The sequence below is a fragment of the Lipophrys pholis genome (assembly GCF_963383615.2).
Source record: "Lipophrys pholis genome assembly, chromosome: 16".
In the NCBI taxonomy this organism is placed as follows: Eukaryota; Metazoa; Chordata; class Actinopteri; order Blenniiformes; family Blenniidae; genus Lipophrys; species Lipophrys pholis.
In genome coordinates, this window is record NC_137634.1 from 12,037,770 (window position 1) to 12,057,100 (window position 19,331).

Sequence of the window (19,331 nt, forward strand, 5' to 3'; positions counted from 1 at the left end):
TTAAGAGACATGAAAAACAAAAACAAAAATTCTGAGGAGAGTTTTGTTGCGGGGATCTGAGTATTTCTCCGTTTCTCACAACCACTTGTGATTCAGCTTGATTTCTTATGTTGGCAGGCTGCTGCCAATCAAATCCGCATCGTTTCACTGTTAAGATTTAATTGATAACCAATGTTAACTAAGCTTGAAACGAGTGAATTGTCTTTTTAAATGACAGAACTACACGGGGAGTGTGTTTGTAATTGAACCTCTGTAAAGACATGGATTTATTTCTTCGGAGTCGCTCAGTGTTTTCAGACATTCTTTCTCTTCAAGCAGACAAATCTGCCTTCAATTGAATTCATCCCCCACCTCGCATGCAGGCTGTGTGACGGGGTCGCCCTATCCATCATCAGCTCCCTCTCCCTAGTAATCTCTCTGGGCGTCTTCGGTCAGCAAATACATAAATCAATTATGGTTTTAAGCTTTATGCCATGATTTACCCAACTGATCCCTCCTGGATTACAGCGAAGCTTAAAACGTGTCGGTCAGCTCTAAAGCTGCAAGTCGCCTTGACATTCATGGCACTCCTGCCACGCCGCTCACCAAGAAGCATGTCAGTTGCCAGAAGTGTAGATCTGAGAGCATTTTTGAATGGTGCGACGGTCGGATCGCCGGCTTTGCGATAACACAATCGCATTCATCTTTAGATATGAAACTTTGATCCGTCTGAATCCTCGCCGCAGTGGCGTGGATCTGTCAAAAGTTCAGCATAAGAGTCCAGCCTGTCGACCCCCTGTGAAAGACTAATGTACGAAAATAATTAATTTTATGATTTATTCATGGAGGATTTACCAAAACAATCACGATGAAAATATGAGCTGCTGAGAGAGTTGAACCGAAAAGCAAACTGCTTCAAAACTGATCAACCTGTTGGCGCTCTAACTTTGATTTAGATTTTTGTTTGACCAACATTCATTTTACTACAATACTTACTGATCACAGAGAATTCTTTTGAGATCCTCTTACAGAAACTTGCCAGCAATAAATACATGAATGTGATTAATTCACAGCTACAATCAAATACACTACAATAAGTACAACCGATATTGCAAATACATAAATGGTCAGTTAACCCAATTATATATTAGCAATTAAATAAAGATCAACGGACTACAAATATACCAGAGTAATTTGAAATACACTAAAAATCATGGGAAGGATTAAGCAAAGAGCTGAATCTTAAATATGATTCTTGTTTGCATATGTTTTATCCAAAAAAAGTAAAGGGTCTCATTTAGAAGCGATTCATTTTCCTTAAAATACCATACATCTTATTTAAAGTTAGAAAAAAATTAAGCTAAATGAGTTTGATTGTTACTCTACCCAGACTACTCTTCTTGTACATACTCTTCTTTTTTAAAAGAAAAATCAAACCATGAGTCTTAAAACTGGTTCACTAATGGTCAGTCTAATGTACTCATATTTGGCGAATCGCCTGTAGGAGGGTTGTTTTTTGTTTGTTTTTTAAAGAGTGTACATTAGCAATAGCAGTAGTGATTAGAAGCCATCGTGCCAGTTGATTCTGCTATTAATTATATGCTGCCCTCTTATGAGCCGAGTGGCCCCGGAATCCACCTGTTGAGCCAACATGGCTCCTGGGCCTCTGAAGATGAGGGATGAAAAGCTCACCCGGCGCTCCTCCGGCCTCACTCTCCTACCTGAGAGCTCCTTTGTGGCAGGTGACGGTGGAGAGAATGGGGGGTAATTTTTATGACCAGCTTCTTAGCGTGCTGGTATCACTCCACTGGGGCCCCTTGCCAATCTCTGGCAAACCATTCAAGTGGCAACAAAGAGGCTAATTAGAAGCTCTCTCTCGCTGGAAGCCGCGAAAGGGCTCCGGTTTGATACTTCCCAGGGAGGCAAGGGGGCCTCCGAGGTGGCAGTGGCAGCTTTTTCACACACACACATACACACATTTGTGAGCACACTTGGGTTGGCCCTTTGGCTCTAGCACATTTGCTCATTGTGGTCGTCCTCCCTACGGTCTGCCAGAGTGATAGAATCAGAGAGAGGGAACCGACACGTCTTCTTTCATGTGGCGGGGACCCAGAGAGAGGATGCTAATGGGATATCGATGGGATTAGAACCCAGAGCGTTCAGGTCCAGGAGAACAGAGGAAGGGCTCCGTGAACCAGAACTAAAACCCACTGAGCTTTAAGGCCAGATCATTCTAATTCTATTGACTTTTTCTTTTTTGATGGGAGAGCCGACAATGATGCGTGCACTTTAATACAGTAAGAAAGCATGCCGAGAGAGCTTGGTAAGTTCAACATCAATCTTAAAAACATACAACAACAAAAAAAAAAAATAAATCTATTGCACTTAGGGAGAAACGGTAGCACAACACCGAGGGCAGCTTCTGGGACTCGAGATAGACATCAGGAAGTTCAGGCCGATAACAAACTCATTTGCATGTCACCTGATAACTAGCTGTAATTAGCACTACCCTTGAGCCCCCGTATCATGGCCACTTCATGGGGAAGAAAAAAAAAAAAAGTAAAAACATCCCATACGCTTGCATGGACAGACACACAAGGCCAACTTCCAGTACTGTATGTTATCCTTACCCCTCCCTTCAGACCACAAGGCCCCCACAGAGACAAAAGATAGGGGGCCTCAATGTGTTTGTTTCATAGCAGTCCATGCCAGACCGCATCAGCAAAGGCCACGTCTGCCGAGCGCTGCTGGCCACGCAGAGGCAGCTGGTCGTACCAAGTCAAGCTGCTAACCTATACTGCGCTAGCACCTCCCTCCACTCTTATCTCGGGTAGGGAGGGGGGCGATCTAATCAGCAGGCTGATTAGATCGCCCCCCACCATTGCCATAGTCACTGTCTGGATATTAGAAACACCCAGCAACCTCTACCTCCATCCTCTTTCTTGGCATTACCCCCTCCCCTCATTACTGTCCCCCCCATCCACCCTCCCCCCCCCCCCCCCCCCCCACAAAAAGAAATTATTTAGTTTTCTTTAAAAACGAGCTCCTACTCTGACACCTGATGATATTGCGAGACTGCATGAATAGAAAATGCCTGATCTGTCGAAAGATGTGTGCGTATATGTGTGTGGACCATTCCACATGATGTAGCCCCCTGTGTTAAGTCTTTAATCGATACATCTCCCTATCCTGACAGTGAGGACAGAGCCCAGATCTGAGATCAGAGCGATGGCGGTGTAAATCTTTACGGTTCAACCAGAGCCTTTTAAAGCCTGTCTATAATTGGGCCTCAGCCAGCAGCTGCCTCGGCTGTGGCTATCACCATGGGCCCGGTCAAAGCGGCAGCTCCTCAGGGGCATAAACAAACACTGCACCTCCAATAAGGGGCAAAAAAAGCACCTGTGTGAGGATAAAAAGAGAGACGATGTGGCAGCCAGACTTGAATAAGCCCTCTGCTGTTGTCTGTGGCTTAGGTATTTCTTGGAGAGGTGTTTTCGTTGAGTGAGGCTTTTTGTGCTATTGGATTATTACACCAACATGTACTGTACCTCTGAGTGCAAGCCGGGGAGACTTAGCTCACTGAGTGATTTCAAATAGAGGGTAATCCACTGCCATGTAATGGATGCTTTGTTGCCGGGCTGCTTTCAGGAAGCAGGAAAATGCTTGCACAGTTTTACAGGTTAGGATCACAAGCCTGCTGCTGTTTTTAGTCTGAGTTATTTTATTTCAGATCAAAGGTGACATACTGTACTCGCTGAGCAAGACTGAGACAATAAAGCAAATATCAGTCTACCTACTTCACATCACACATATTTATCCATCTCTTTTCCAGCACAGCTATTTTTGTAGGACTGTCTGAGTGCAATATCGGAGCAGGGAGCACTGACACCGCACTCAACAAATGCTACAAACCAGTGTCTGCTGATTCAACACTGCATTAGGCGTCTGTGTGTCATATCTCGGCAAAAACAAGCAATAATTAGAATTTATCAGCCTGCATGCTAAGTTTGTGAGGTCACATTTTCATCAAAAAGACTTTGTTTGCACAGAAGTGGATAAATCATCACATACTCTCATGAAAATGTGCAATATTTAAACTCAAACCATCATTCAACAAGGTCAAATAATGTACAACAATCAGCCACGAGATAAAAGAGGAGCTTGTGCTACCGAGACACCTCAGACCCATCAATTCATGGGCTCAACAGGACCTCTGAAAACGTCCTCTGCTATCAGGCAACACAGATGTCAGAGCCAGATCCTCAGTCGCACCGATCTTTGATCTCAATACGATCAAGGGTCTGTGGAAATTTGAATGCCAGGTCAACACCTTGGGCTGTTAGTCACGGTCCTCACATCATTCCTGCACAATTTCTGCACTGTGGCGGGACGCATTATCGTGTTGTAAGGACCAACGGCATCAAGAAAGTATGGCGGTGGAGTGATGTTTAGATAAGTGCTGCATGTCAATATGACACGACCACAAATGCCAGGACTCAAGGTTTAGCAGCAAAGCACTGCCCAGGGCATCAAGCTCCCTCTAACAGCTTGCTCTCTCCTCATAGAGACATCTATGACTCATCTTCCCCAATAAACTCTGCACACTAACCTGGCCTTACGCATGATGAAAAAAAAAAAAAAAATCTATTCAACTACCTTCTTGACACTCGCGCGCTCTTTAGAAACACTTTCGGTAGGCCATGTCAGCACGCGCAGCCTGAATGGCTCGCCGAAATGCAGCCTTATATGAAGAGAGCTGCGATGTGACGGAGAATAACATCCCTGACACTTTTCGGTTATGGCCAGAATTAAAGTTTGCAGCACTTTGTGCAACAGTGGCTCTTCCGAAACAGACATAATGGGCCAGGCAGCTGGATGTCCTTCCTTGAACCACTTTTGATGAGTCCTAACTACTGTATACTGGGAACAGGCCAAAACCTGTCATATTAGAGAGGCTTCTGATCTAGTGCTTCAGCTATCCCCATTTGGCCCCGTCATTGTGGCTTTATTTCTTCCAATGACTATTCACTGCTTTCTACACTGCTGACTAACAGAACCTTCCCAGTGACATCAAAATACAAGAAGACAATCAAAGGTATTCAGTGTTTTGACTGTATCATATTATATTTTTCTATTTGATCATCTGAGTTCTGGGCTCGGCTGCTTCTGGTGGGTCTCATTAGAGACATTTGATGCTATTAGTCGCTACAGTGGCTGCAAAATTGTTGCATCTGTGTTGGTTGAAATGAAACAAGTGTCAGAATTTTTCAAAAGGTTTTTCTGTTTTATTTCAAATGGATACCCACGGCATGTAAATCAATACATCCCTGTAAATTCAGGCTGGTTACCATCAGAAAATGATCAGTGATTGGTCAATGTTTTTTGGGTTTTTTTGTTCTTTTTAAAAAGCCTCAAAATGATCTGTTATATTACAGAATAGGATTGCTCCTAACTCACCAACATCTTAGTTGCTTAAATAGGCCACAAATCCCAAATCTTGGTTGGATGGCACTGAGAAGGGATGAAGAAGTGGAAAACCACCACAGCGGACTGAACGGCTCAGACGTGTCAATCAAGCAGACAAGCGGTAAAATCTCTCGAAGCTTCATTCACAAAATAGTGGCACATCAACTGAGGATTTCTAAGAGAGAATAATTAAATATCCAAAACACAACCACCCAGTCGGTCGTAGAGTAAATGCTGTTTAACAAAAAAAAACAAAAAAACACGCTGGTTAATGGTTGATCGTGGCCAAAGCACACAAAAGTATAAAAGGAAAAAAACTAACTTCTACAACATATAGGTAATATATGTGAGTACGCATTTGTTTGCGTGTGTGTGCATACATCGTTATCACCTGCAACAAACGCTATGGGCTGCTATCTGGGCTCAATCTGCTCTTGGTTTACTAAGAAGGAGTGCCAAGGGTTATCTGTTCCCACTCTGATATGCACAGATAAGAGCCTTGGGCCCGCTGTTTAAACACCTGGGGCCCGGGGAATTAGAGCGCCCTCCGTTCCTCTTTGCCACAAAAGGAGAGGAAACGGAAGACTGAGCGCTGGCTGCAGCCGCGGCTGCCGAGGGGGAATGTGTGTGAAAAGTAATGAACATGAGTGTGCGCGCGTGCGGGGGTTAACGCAGGGGTGATTATTTCTACCACTCCCACCCCTCTATACCCCCCCCCCCCACCCTCCGTCTTCCCAATACTGTCATCAAAATTAAAAACATAACACGGGGAAAACAAAGCAGACAGGATTCACTGACCTAACCTATTCATTCAATCTTCCTCTTTTTCCTACATAAAGAAAAAAAAAAAAAGACTGGATTATAAAAAGACAGTTGGTGATTATCAGTAATGTTTAACATCTATATGCTGGAAAGGCTCTCTGTTAAAAAAAAGGCTCTTTTTTCACTTATGTGATGTACATTACAGCGAGGGTCAATCATTTGCATGAGAATGGACGATTAAGTGAAAGAGATAAACCCAAGGCTAGTTCCCGTGAATTGGATGCTGTGTTTGGAATACCAAGCAGAGGAGCATGTGTTTTTTTTTTGGGGTGTTTTTTTTTTTTACCCCGCCTCGGCAGAATTAGCCCTCTGCATCATGCATCTATTTTCTCAATAATCACTCAGGGCCTTCCTGTGTTGATTATTTACACAGTGTAAGGGTTACTAAAATATTGCTGTAATCCTGTCTGCCTGGAGCCCTAACAACGCTCACCCCGGGCTTCCATTAAGAAATAAATCCCAGCTTGTCAAAGGGGAGGTGATGTGGTGGCCTGCTCTAGAAGATTCAGAGAGGGAAAAAGTTGTTGTGGTCAAGAGGGGATTGCTTAAATTTTGCAAATTCAACCTAAAGCACTTATTTAAAAAAATAAAAAAATAAATAAAAATTCAACTTTTAGCTTCATTCATTTATTTGGGAAGAAATGTGAAAATATGGTAAATTGGTGTTCGTATTACACCTACACTTCAAAAATACTTTGATAACTTATATCAAAGAAACTTCAGCTGATGGAGAATCACTGCTTAACAATAGTGATAAAATATCAATAAGTTGTGTTAGCAGAGTTTTATTTGATTTTACAACTTCATCAGAAAAATGAGGCAACGTTGTTATGCTGATAAGATATTCAATAAGAGTTTCCGGTGTCGGACAGTTCTGAATAATTTCTGCAAAATTGGCCTACATGAATTTTTATGACTTAACTTCAAGGTAGCATCCCTTGTGCTTACACGTCTTATCAGCATATGTTTTTAAATCCCACGAGGGAGTCCTTACACACATCTCGCAGAGCCGGTATAAAGCATACTCAGTCTGGGTGTGGTGGTGTTCTTTATGATATAATCCAGTGCACCGAGGAATGAAAGGGAGCGGAGACTAGATTTATACAGGAAGTGGGTACTTTCTGGTGCATTCATTTTAACATAGGAGCACACACAGACACCTCACACCGCTGACCTGCGCCACATCTGGATATAATTACACTCATGTTTGACTTGACCTGCCTGCACCAAGTGAACTTTGCCATCTTTTTCTTTTTTTCTTTTTTTTCTTTAACGTGTGTTTTGTTGCAGAAGCAGCGGTGACCCTGACACAGTGGCAGTGAGGAAATGATGTGTAATTAGTCGGAGGGAACACGACTCCACTTGTCTGAAATAAAACATCTTGCATTGGCATCAAAAGAATGAACAGAATGACAGGCTGTAAATGGGGGGGGCAGTCTTGATACGCTATCAAATGACCCACAGAGGAATTTCTAAGGACACGAGGAGTGTCTGAATTATCAGGCATCTCAGGGTAGCACGGCAGACCTTTCATGTGCGGACGGCAAAAGCAGACGGCGGATGATGCAATGTTTGATTTCTATACTTCAGGAGGCTGTCAGGACAGCGCATACAATATTAAACAGTGTCGTGTCGGAGTATCAACCAGTCTAAATTAACCCATTAGTATGCTATGGGCTGAAGCGGGAAGATCAATGCATGAAACGGTTTGGAAATCTCCTTTGATACAAGATTTCCCAGCTTGAGCGAATTGATGAAATTCCTCTTGAAACACAGGCAACCATTTCACACGCCAGACTTTTCTCAAGATAGAGACTAGTGTAGCCTGACCATTAACACGATAAGACTACATTACTTTTGCATTTTACGCACACGCTGTAGGGTGTTTTTGTGAAAGTGTGACTTCTTAAAACTGATCATAAACCGCTCGTAGCCACTTCCAAACATATTAACTGTCAACTCTTCAAAGAACAAGAGTGAAGGTTAAACAATTCAATACACTTTTAGAGTAACTGCCAATACCAATAAACTACAAAGTAGCTGAAATCATCACTGCTGGTACAACTGGAGCAAAATGCCGCACTGTATCACAGAGTAAGGCTGCAAACAAGGACACCTCTCTCTGGAGTAAAAGCCATTCTGTAATATTCAGTATTTTCTAAAAACAACAGTGAGACAGATTTAGAAACTAAGGAGCTTGGACGGAATCAGTTCAGTGCTCAGTTAGCCATGTATTGCCAAAACACTGGCTCGGGATGGGATGGGTGATGGGGTTCAAATCCTCAAGTGAACTTTGTGCATTCCTATTGATTCAAGCAAACATTGCAGGGTGAGAAGGTGGCCTACATCGTAGAGGGAGGGAGGAAAAAAAGCAAAGACGTGACGCATGAAACTTCTACAAGGTGCCGGTGCGCTGTCTGCACTTTTACAGATGCATGGGGCAGTAAATCCACATCATTTCATAACATTTGTTTTTTTTAAAAATTCAAATTGCTTAACTCGTGTTTTATAAACCGACTGATACAACCCCACATTTACTGCCACTCTCCTGTCCTAGAACCACCTCTGTGACTCAAAGCCCGGGTTTAGCACTCATTTCCTGGGCCGACCATCTCCTCCAATTATCAAGCTAATAAGGACCCCCCTTGTGCAGTTATGGGAAAGAGGAGGAGATTCGGTTCTTGGACGAGGGGGTTCCACTTTGGTAAGTGTGTGTGATAGCTGCCGCCCACATCTTGTAAGGTGTGACTAATGGTCTTGGACAATGTTGAGACAGCACTGCTTCGGCAGTCACCTGTGCAGGCCGAGCAGTTACTGAAGGAGTGAATCTTTGGGCCTGAGCTGTCAGCCACACAGAACTAAGATGTGTGTGATTGCGGAGGGACATCACTTGCTCTATGTCCACATAGATTAATGGGGTAAAAAGTGATTTTCTCCATTTCAGTCAAAAACACGATTTAACTGAATGATTGGTTCATTGATTCCAAAGTCAAACAGTTATTTTTCACCTGATAATTGTAGCCATCACATACATAATACACATAGATAACGAAGTGTTTGAAACTTCTGAATATCTACAGCTAAATCAATCAAATGATATACAATAATCTTTATGTTTTCAAAATGAAAAAAACAATAAAACTTGTCTTACCTGTGCTGCTCCACTGCTTCATTATCTGGTAGTTCTGCACCACAAACATTGCAACGTTCGTGCTGGTTCCTGCTGTCTGGTTTCATGCCCGCTGCCAGCTCCCCGAGCTTGCTGAAGAATTCTCTGTGGATGAGGCTCTGTGGCAGGAGTCCCCCATAGGCACTGAAGTCCATCGACATAGCCAGGGCTGGAGACATGGGGAGAGTAGAGGCCATGGACACCGGCATGGACATCATTACATCAGATTTGTGATTGACAGGTAGGGAGTACAGTGAGGCCAGATGTTTCTCTGTCATTCCAGCCATTGCTTCGAGCCCCATCTGGCTGACCTCACCTTGAGGGTCACCCATGCCTTCATCACGGACATAATGGAGCTCACGGGCACTGGTGATCACACTGCTCCTGGTCGGTGTTCCTGGACCATCTCGATTCCTGTCCTCCCCACTTCGCTCCCCATTGCTGGAAGCGCTGGACTCCATGTTCTGAGGGCTGTCGTGGCCATTGCCACCCATGTCAACTTGCATCATTTCAGTCTTGATCTCTGGCATCAGGTGATGTGTGTTGCCGTGGGCAAGGTGCTCACCACCGAAGCCCTGCTGGAGCAGAGACTGGCCGATGCTCATCAAACTGTCCACAGCTGCTTTGGTGGGACTCATGGTGGAGAGACCGAAGGAAGTGGAGACAGAGGGACTCTGGTCGATCATGCCAGCCAGGGTGGAGGCTTGATGGGTACCTGACAGATAAGGGTTCTCCATGGAATGCTTTTTGGAGTTCTTGGCTCCATTGTGGCCTTTCCGCTCGTCGTCCTCTTCTGTGCTGCCATCATTAGCGTTGGCCTCGACGTCGTTCTCATCTGAGGACTGGATGGTCTCGAGGATCTTGAGGCATTGCTCTTCTAAATACTCAATCTCGAGGATCTCTGCTGCATACAGAAGGTCATCCAAGTCCTCCACCTTGGCCTGGAGCGTGGCAGTGTAAGCATACTCCAAAATCTGCTGAAAAGTCTTTGGTGAAAGAAAGTCAAGGGTATAATGCTGGCTGCTGCGGTGGAAGAGGATCTCAAACATTTTGCTGGTGCACGCTAGCACAGTCCGGTGAGCGTGAAACTCCTGACTGTCCACCATGATGACCACGTCACACAGAGTCCCCGCCAGACGCATCTGGTTGGCCTTCTGCAGCAGGGCAGTGGGGTGGTTGGGGTTTTGGAGCTGGATCATACCCATTTTAGTTAAATCCATTATGTCGATGCGATCCACGAGGCCGACTCATGAGGCTTGCCTTCCCCGCTCAGCAGTGTTTTTAGCTATCTTTGTAAACCTGCATGGAAAAGAGAATGAAAAAAAAAATATCACCTCTGGGAAATTCTGATGCAACAACAAAAGCGTTGGGAGAGGAGAAACTACGTGCTTTCACATTTTCACATTCAAATCCAAACACTGTAATGCTCCTTTTCCCTCAAAAAGTCAAGGAGCGGATAGATGTGTATTTATTAAAGACGTGCAAAAAATGCACAGAAGCTGAAGTCAGATATCTAATATTGAAGGTCCATTCTACAATTACTTACGGAGAGGAATATTTATTAGTTTGTCAATGAATGTATATTTAGAGCAGACCACTATATTTCTGTAAATAGCAGGTGTGAAGCCACTCGAGTCTCGGTTTGCAAATATCCTGCAGGGATGGTAAACACTGTGTGCAGTGGCATTGTTCTTAGAATCAGCGGAGAGTATTGACTGTAGATTTCTGAGGGGAGACAATTTGTGAGCCGTCCAACAGGCTCATCCTGCATACCAAGCAGTCCAGCATATGTTATGTTAAAAAGATGTCTTCATTTGGTTACGTGATGGCCACGTACACCAGTTAAACAAGTGTGAATTGTGGGTTCTCAGTGCTGCTCGGCTCACAAAGACCGTCGGCAGCCTTTCTGAAATTAAATAGCATCTTACTCAGTATTCTCATCACAGACGGGAGCAGAGAGCAGCGGCCAGAAATGGGTGGAAAGGAAAGCAGGATGAGGGAAAAGCACACAACACAGCCACACCAAACACCCTCTCCAGCTCGAAGTCACTAATGTTGAAAATTCTGTGCGAATACGTCTGTGTGACTCCTGTTAACTTCATTATTCAAGTTAACATGAGCAACATGTTGCTCCATCTCATATCTATAAATCAAGCTGTGACCTGGACTATAATAATGAAGACAGCCTCAAATAAAATAACCCGTTGAATCATTACAAGCTCATTAAATAATTGACATCTCAGTTACTCCTCTCATTCAGCCTGACATGAGAATATAATGCTTATTCAATATTCCAGTTTAATAAGCATGGCCCACACTATATACTCAAAATAAATTTAGGGATGATTGAATGACTACCAGCTAATTAACTAATTCTGAATGTCTTTATTGACAGCTGGTTTTTATCCCTTCACCTTGTCGATAAACAAGGTTTGTGGCAAAAGGCTAATTTCTGACAGCTTGTTTAATTCTTGTTCGGTTGAGAAATTTCATTTTCCAAAACTTATTTTGATTGCCAATATCTTTAATTCCTCTGTGATTAAGTCTTGTTTGAAAAAACACAGAATATGAGAAGTTATGAACTTCTTTTGCTTCCTAATCCCTTCACAATATTGAGATCGGACTTGGGGGAAGGCAAAAAAAAAAAAAAAAAAAGAGGAAATTTCATCAATCTTCTAACTACAACAAGACTTCTTAAATAAGACTGATAATCCCCTCACTTGAAAAAAAAAACCCACAATCAAACGCGCACTATATCAAAACGCGCGCGAGGTAAATGGTGCTGGCACCTATTGTTTGCGGTGCGAAATCACGCAAAACAATCCTGCAGGTTTTTGGGGGGCGGTACTGGACGGTCTTCCCTTTTTCGACATTGAAGGTAGGTAATAATAAACCCAAAGGTTCCCCTCTAACTGAGATCAGCCTTTCGGTCAACAAGAGATCATGCTTAACCCCCCCCCGCGACATTATCTTTATTACGGGTATGCCAATAGCTCCGATTTATGGCCCAGTAAATGATCAATGCTTGTTGCGCTCTGTGCGTTATCAACCACGCTGTGGCTTCACAAGGACGCGATGTAAAGTTGCTGTTTGGGGACTTTGTCTGTTCTCTATTAATAATAAAAAAAAAAAAAAAGGGGGGGGGGGGGGTGCGTGCGTCTAGACGGCGTTAAAATTGCCCGGTCGCACCAGACAAATTACACACAGCATTATGCATTATGCAAAACATCGCGCACTACATTAAGTACATTAACCCAGGAGAGATTTTCTCCCTGGAGGACAATATAGATCGCTGACAATAACCACATTAGGCCGACTTCACAGGGGGAAAAGGCAGCATAATCAATCTGATCACGAGTTGTCTGCCACAGCGCGCCTTGACAAGCCAGCCACAACAAGAATAAACAGCGCTCAATATTCCAGACCATGAGCCACACTGACAGACACAAACGTGAGGAGAGCAAAATGGTACAGCGTCTCTGAGGGAGACAATCGGGAGATAGCGAGCGTGCTGGAAAAAAGAAAGAAGAAAAAAAAAAAAAGAAAAGTAGCCAGGATCTCACGCCGATCCCGAGCCAGCCACGCACAGGTGGACTTTGTTTTGAGGCAGAATGAAAGACTCCCAACACTGCTGCGTAACAGTTACAGATGAGGATTTTAAGGGAAATCTGCCTAAAGCATGACCAGGAGAAGGGGGCGGAAAAAGAGTGAAAGGGGGACAAGAGAGATGAGACAGACTCAATAACAAATCAATTTGTATCTGTTACTAGTTCCACACCTCACGGTGCAACGTGCGTGCTTGAGCAAGCCGAATATGGGAATCAAACATCCAGCTGCCTGTCAATCAATTGTTGTCTGAGTGTTACGGTGGCTGGATCTGGGCTTGTTTCGTATGAGAGCGGACCGGTGTGTCCAGTCCTCATCATGATGTCATCACGGCTAAATAAGCCACACTGGTGCGTCTGGAGACACAAGGACGTGTCGCCGTCTTCAAAAAAAAAAATTAAAAATGCGTAATTTCCCTAAAAATAACAGAAACGGCGTTTTCTCCGGCAGAGTCACACGCGCAGCGAGGCGTCATGCGTTTGTCTGGCTCCCGGTGAAACAGCCAGACCTCACGTCCTCCGCCTGCGATCCCCAGAATACTAACCAGACCGAGAGAAAAGGGGGGGTTTACGTCAACCTTAACATCTCTACAATAGGCTGCCGTGCGTTAATGCAAACTTCAACACCTTGCAGCGCCATCAGGTAAACACTTGTTTCCACGCACAACTCCTGTGCACGGGGCCAACTTGCGTGCCAAAGTCGCGTTTGCTTGTTAACTTCAGCGTGAGGTTGAACGGGGACACGCAAAACGATCGCCGGCGCAATAAAACGCACGGGGGGAAAAAAACAACAAAAAAAAACAAAAAACCCAAAACACATCACATATGGTGAATGAAAGTACACAGAGAAAACCAGAGGCAGACGCATGCAGAGTAGCGGGTCTGGCACTTGTCGCCGGGGAGGCTGCAGCTGCATTTTGGTACTCACCTAAGTTGCACGTTTTGATTCCGTATAGTGAAGGGGGGATTGGGGCTACAGCATAGTAAGGCAGTTCGCAGTACCCGCTCTCTCAACACGCACTAACTCCTTTCTTCTCTCGCCTTAGCAAATCAACACGGCGCTGACGTCAACGCAGCCAGTCAGCCAGACGAGCAGCAGGCAGGCGCGCAGCCGGCGCTGCGCTCCAGTCCGCACAAACACTGAGAAAGTGAGACACCTAGGGGGCTGCCTCATGTCAAACGGCTGCGTTACAGTGTGACAGTGAAAGGTGAACGACACTGCCCTCCCTACAGCTGTTTGGAACGCACGTATGCACCCTACAGTTGTCCTCAAACTCCGGCCAGCCGGGGGGGGGGGGGGGGGGCTGACATAATTGTTTGACTTCCTCTGTGTGAAAAGTAATTAAAAAAGAAAGAAAGAGGAAATGTCCCTTTTGAAATCCCCCTCTGACATTTTCAGCTCATTCACACTCTTGTTTTCTGAATTAACACTGTTCACACTTCATTATAATTTTCGAGGGGTGAAAGCCATATAACCTCCGTGTGAGTCAACTACTTACAGAGTGGCCAAAGTTACACCACTTGTTTGCTGAGCGACCCCATGATTGACTGACACGCTGCCAGGCTCATCATATCCTATATCCTGTCAAATCCACAGCCCCCTTTCACAAATTAAAAGCCTGATCAGCCAGTGTTGCGCAAGGAAATGCCAGCACCTCCCGATCGGCAGTATTTCAGAGGCTAGAAAAAAACTTGGAAACGATTCAAATGTTCACACCTGACAACTATGTTTGCAGGTGACAGGTTTAAGCTTCCGACTTTAAAAAAAAAAGAAAATGTCTTGACCAGCCACAAAATGCCAAAATACAAAAATACGTAAATGAATATTGTCTTCCAAAATAGCCTTTTTTATTTTTTTGCTTATGAAATTTGAAAGTTGAAGGCATAGAAGTTCCCCAAATTCTACTGCAAGCCTTTTAACTGGTCCATGCATATTTTGGCAGGTGCATACATTTGTTCCAGGCTGACACCCATAAACCTTCCTCTTTGACTTCTGAAATAACTCAGGGACAATACTTGAACAATACCATGAACTTTATTAAGCAACACTGAGGAAATGTGACAATCCTACACCGTATCAAAAATGGACAGAGTCGACAATCAGCAAAATGATGTCTTCTAAAATAGCCAATCAAGACTTTTTTGTTTTGTTTAGGTTTTTTTTAATCAAATACATGTAGTTGAGCTCAGAATTGAACCCCCTGTGAACATTTAAATCAGTTTAAAACAGTTTTGTGTCTTAAAAATGACCTCGGCTTGTCGGTGCAGACATTTTTCACCGAGCACAAAGGTTGAAAAAACTATCTTCCCTTTTTCTAACGCCACACCTAAATGCATGAACTAATGATATGCAGAACCCTTTTTTTAAATTTTTTTTTACTCTATATATCCTGCAACACAACTTCCACAACAATGCTTCCTATACTGAGCTGAATGCCGCACGGTGCACGGTGGACTAAGAGCGAAAAACTCACCAGCAACTTCTCAAATATACAAAGGATTCAAATACTTGTCATTTATGATTACCTGTCATATCCTGTGTTAATTTAGAATAGAGCAAATCTGTTTGAAAGTCAGGTTTTGGTCCGCTTGTTGCTGTACAACAGTTTAGATAGCCTCATTCACACTTTCCCAAATGGACCAAATCTGACAAAGTGTTTCCACACCTTTAGTATTGATCTTGTCTCATTATTGGCGTCACATCACGGCACAAATATGGATGCAATTAAAGATGAAATGAACCCTGCAACAAATGCGGTCTCCATGAAAAAATCGTCATCAAATGATCATTGCATATTTTGTTTTATATTGAAACAAATACACAGTAAAGACTTAACCGAATTTGGAATCCCTTCAAAACTTCAGAACATATTTTGATGACGTGATCTAATGTAAACTTGGGAACCAGCTGCTCTATTGCGTTGAAATGTACAGTCAAAAACTATTCACTCATATATTCTGTTTTCACAAAGGAGATAATGTTCAGTTTCAAAGCTAATTGACACATGAAGTTATGCCATATTTTCTTTGAAAGCCACCTTCTGTAATTTCTCTGTCTGTAACGAACTGTATGACTGAAATCATTTCTTTCTTGCAGTCACAAACCGCACCAGCCAGATACAATGGCCTCGTGACACACTAACAACAATGATACTTAACTTTATATATATATATATATATATATATATAAGTATACAGTAAGAGCCTGTGGCATGCTTTTGATAAAAGTCAGGACAGCATATCCTGCTCTAATTTTAGATGTGATGGGTCTCATATGATTTCAACTATTTGCTACGGTTTATTGTCCTTCATTTTTGCCATAAAAGAGCTCTTTTATTTCTAAATGTTGATACTCATCCAAAGAATGCCATGAAGCAAATTTAAAGGGGGCTGAGTTGCATCTTTTTTTTTTTTTCCCTATTTCTTAAAGATACATTCTAAAACATGCCCTAAACGATAACTGTTGTGACTCCCGGACAGATAGTTTTACACTTCCTAAGCAGCTGATTCTTTCAGTCGTCTTCTTCTTTTTATCTGTTCAAGCACGGCTGCAGTGGATGAACCGCCTCAAAACCCCCGGTGTCCTCTTCTCGGCACAAGCTTAGAGTTTTTCTGGATATAAACCTGATTTATAATTTCGCCTTAATGATGATCAGGAACAGAGGACATCTTTTACACAAGGCTTTATCACTATATTTTAATTCTGCTGCAGCGCTGCCTTTAAGTGAAACCTTACTTTCCCAAAGCTATAAATACAAATGATCTAGCATTTAGAAGCCAGTGGGAAGAGGTACGGACATGATGTGTTTGTAAGTCATAGTCTTATTTATTCATCTGTACTGACATTTATGTTCTCCAGATTCTCTTCGATTAGGAAACCCTCTCACTTTTTATCTGGCGCCTATAAGTGCCTATAAGTTTTTAAGGCTGCAGTGACAAGTGTTGTTTGTAGCAGGAGTTCTTTTGTTTTTAGCTGGATGTATTCTGCTCACATGCTTATTGCAGCCTGATGGAATACAGAAATCAAATACAGTTGCTACATTCTTTGCATGACGAGCTTTTGCCAGGTGGTGCAGGAGGACCATTTACAACACTCCTGCACTGAGGCCAAGAAGCTGGGAGGGCCTCATCATCCAGGATGATGAGTTTAGTCACCTTCGCGCCTCGGGCTCACATCAACACTCCACCGAGTGAAGCTGATAAAATGGAGGCAATGGAAGGGGCCAGGCCGGAGAAGACTTTCCGAGGGAGGCCGGGGTCACTCAGTGTCTGCAGCAGATCACTCAGCGTGTTTTATCACTCGGTGACTGACAGCGTCCTTGGGTGGTTTTCTGAGGGGAAAATAATATTTACAAACGGTGATAGAGGTGCCTAGTAGCCAAGACATAAAGTTTGATCAACGGTGGTCTTCACTGTGTTGGCGATGATAGATTTGACTGAAAATGTCTTCTGGCTGTCCACCAACAACAAAGCAATTGACAGGCTGCTCAGATCTGCTTGAAAATCTTCCAAGTGTCTTGTATAAAACCTCTGAGACAGCCAGCACCTTTTGCTTTGTCGTCGTCAACCAGGTTGGGCTCATTTGTGCTTTTAATTTCCCAGTTTTAATGGTAATAGTAAGATTTACTTCTTTACCAGCAGACCTGTCAAAATGAAAGTTAAGGACAGCAACTCATCCTCTCATTCCACGTTTGTTTTTGGTTTTTTTGTCTCACATAAGTGGTTTTGGTTAAATGATATTGCTATTCAAATTCAAGGCCAATACAAAGTATTTACAAAGCAAGTCTGCTGGCTTGATGGTTTTTGTTTTTCAAAATTGTTCCTAGGGTTTATCTGCAACCTCCAACTGTTGCCACGAGTTAGTCGTTTTTATTCAGCTGGTTTTGTAGGATTAGGATTATTTTGTAATTTTCATATGGGATTTTTTAAAAACTTTTTTGCTTTTAGCAATAGATACATAACTTTGAACAGAACATTCCTTTCTATCGTGATTTCTTGTCATACTATGCAAGCAAACCTTCTGGCTTCCTCACAAATGGCAGCCCGCGCGCAAACGGCTGAGACGGTCACCATGATGGACTCAGTGTTGGACTGTAAAACCACCAGATTGCCCATAAAAGAAAGTGCTCCTCTGGATAGTGTAAGGCTGTTTAAATTCCACTTTAGTAGTGATTGGCTTGGTTGTCTGTCAGAGTCAGAAAGAAAGGCTTTTAGTCTAATTAATTGTTTTCTCATTAACAGTATTTTGGAGCCAGACTAAATCAAGGATTTTTGGGGTGAGACTGAGAACTGAAGAAAAGCTTATTCCACTTAACGAACAGTACAAATCATTAAGTGAAAGACATGCTTTTATTTTGGCCTTCACCCTCAAAGCATTTGAGATTTATATCTGCTGTAAAGCTTTTCGATTACGTGACAATGCATTTCTTTTTTTCTTTTTTTTTAAACACATTCAGTTTTCAATTCAGGCTTCCTGGATTTTATTTTTTTTCTTAAACTGCAACAGGTCAGGTTTTTTTTTATTTTTAAAAACAGGTTTGCAAGTAGTCACAGTTTATCGTTGGTTCAAAATGGAAAGCATAGGTTTGAAGGGGGGCTTTCAGGGAAATCTCATTTCCTTTAAAATACAGTGGTGCTCTGGGAATTTTTAGATTCATCCGGGCACGGATCACAGAGTGCTTCATTACCTTTGAGCCGCGTGCTGTGCAGGCTTACCCAGGGATAAAGAAAAAGGCACTCCCTTAATCTGGCAATAATCCACCGTTTTACTGAGGGAAAGGAAGATGAGGGCTAAATTATAAAAACCAGATCATCTCTGCACTTTAAAATAATACTAAGAGTTAGGAAAAGACAGGCTGCATGCAGGAAGTTTTGGTTTGACATGCGACCATTAGCTGTCCGGGAGCTAATCGGGGGTCTGTGAGAATCAGGAGCGGGTTCACTGCACATTGGGATGCATGTGTTTACAGTGCATTCCCACAGTTTTCATGTTACCTGTGCAGAAAAATAGTGATTAGACACTAAGAAACACTATTCTGATTTCATTATTTCATGTTTGTTCGGCTAAAGATACTAGGCTGAGCCAAAATAAGTTTAATTAAGTCAAAAGATGTTGAAATGAATTAATAAGATGAGATAAGATAATAGTTTATTAATCCCAGAGCAGGGAATTTTCAGTATCACAGTAGCTCTGTGGAGGCCGGTATAGATTTAAAGATAAACAACAAGATTTACAATCTAGTATTATTATTGAAATAAAGTAGTGGCAGTAGTTGTCCTTATTATAGTCA

General features: G+C 42.9%; 1 protein-coding gene across 1 annotated transcript in view; it reads right to left on the reverse strand.

Annotated features, from left to right (window-relative positions):
• zbtb16a (zinc finger and BTB domain containing 16a) overlaps positions 1–14,040 on the reverse strand; it is a 154,652-nt gene extending 140,612 nt beyond the window's left edge. The window contains 2 exon segments of the mRNA XM_080482780.1: positions 9,419–10,735; positions 13,970–14,040. Of these exon segments, the coding sequence (XP_080338906.1) occupies positions 9,419–10,656 (1,238 nt within the window). The 5' untranslated portion in view covers positions 10,657–10,735; positions 13,970–14,040.
• Positions 14,041–19,331: the final 5,291 nt, after the last annotated feature.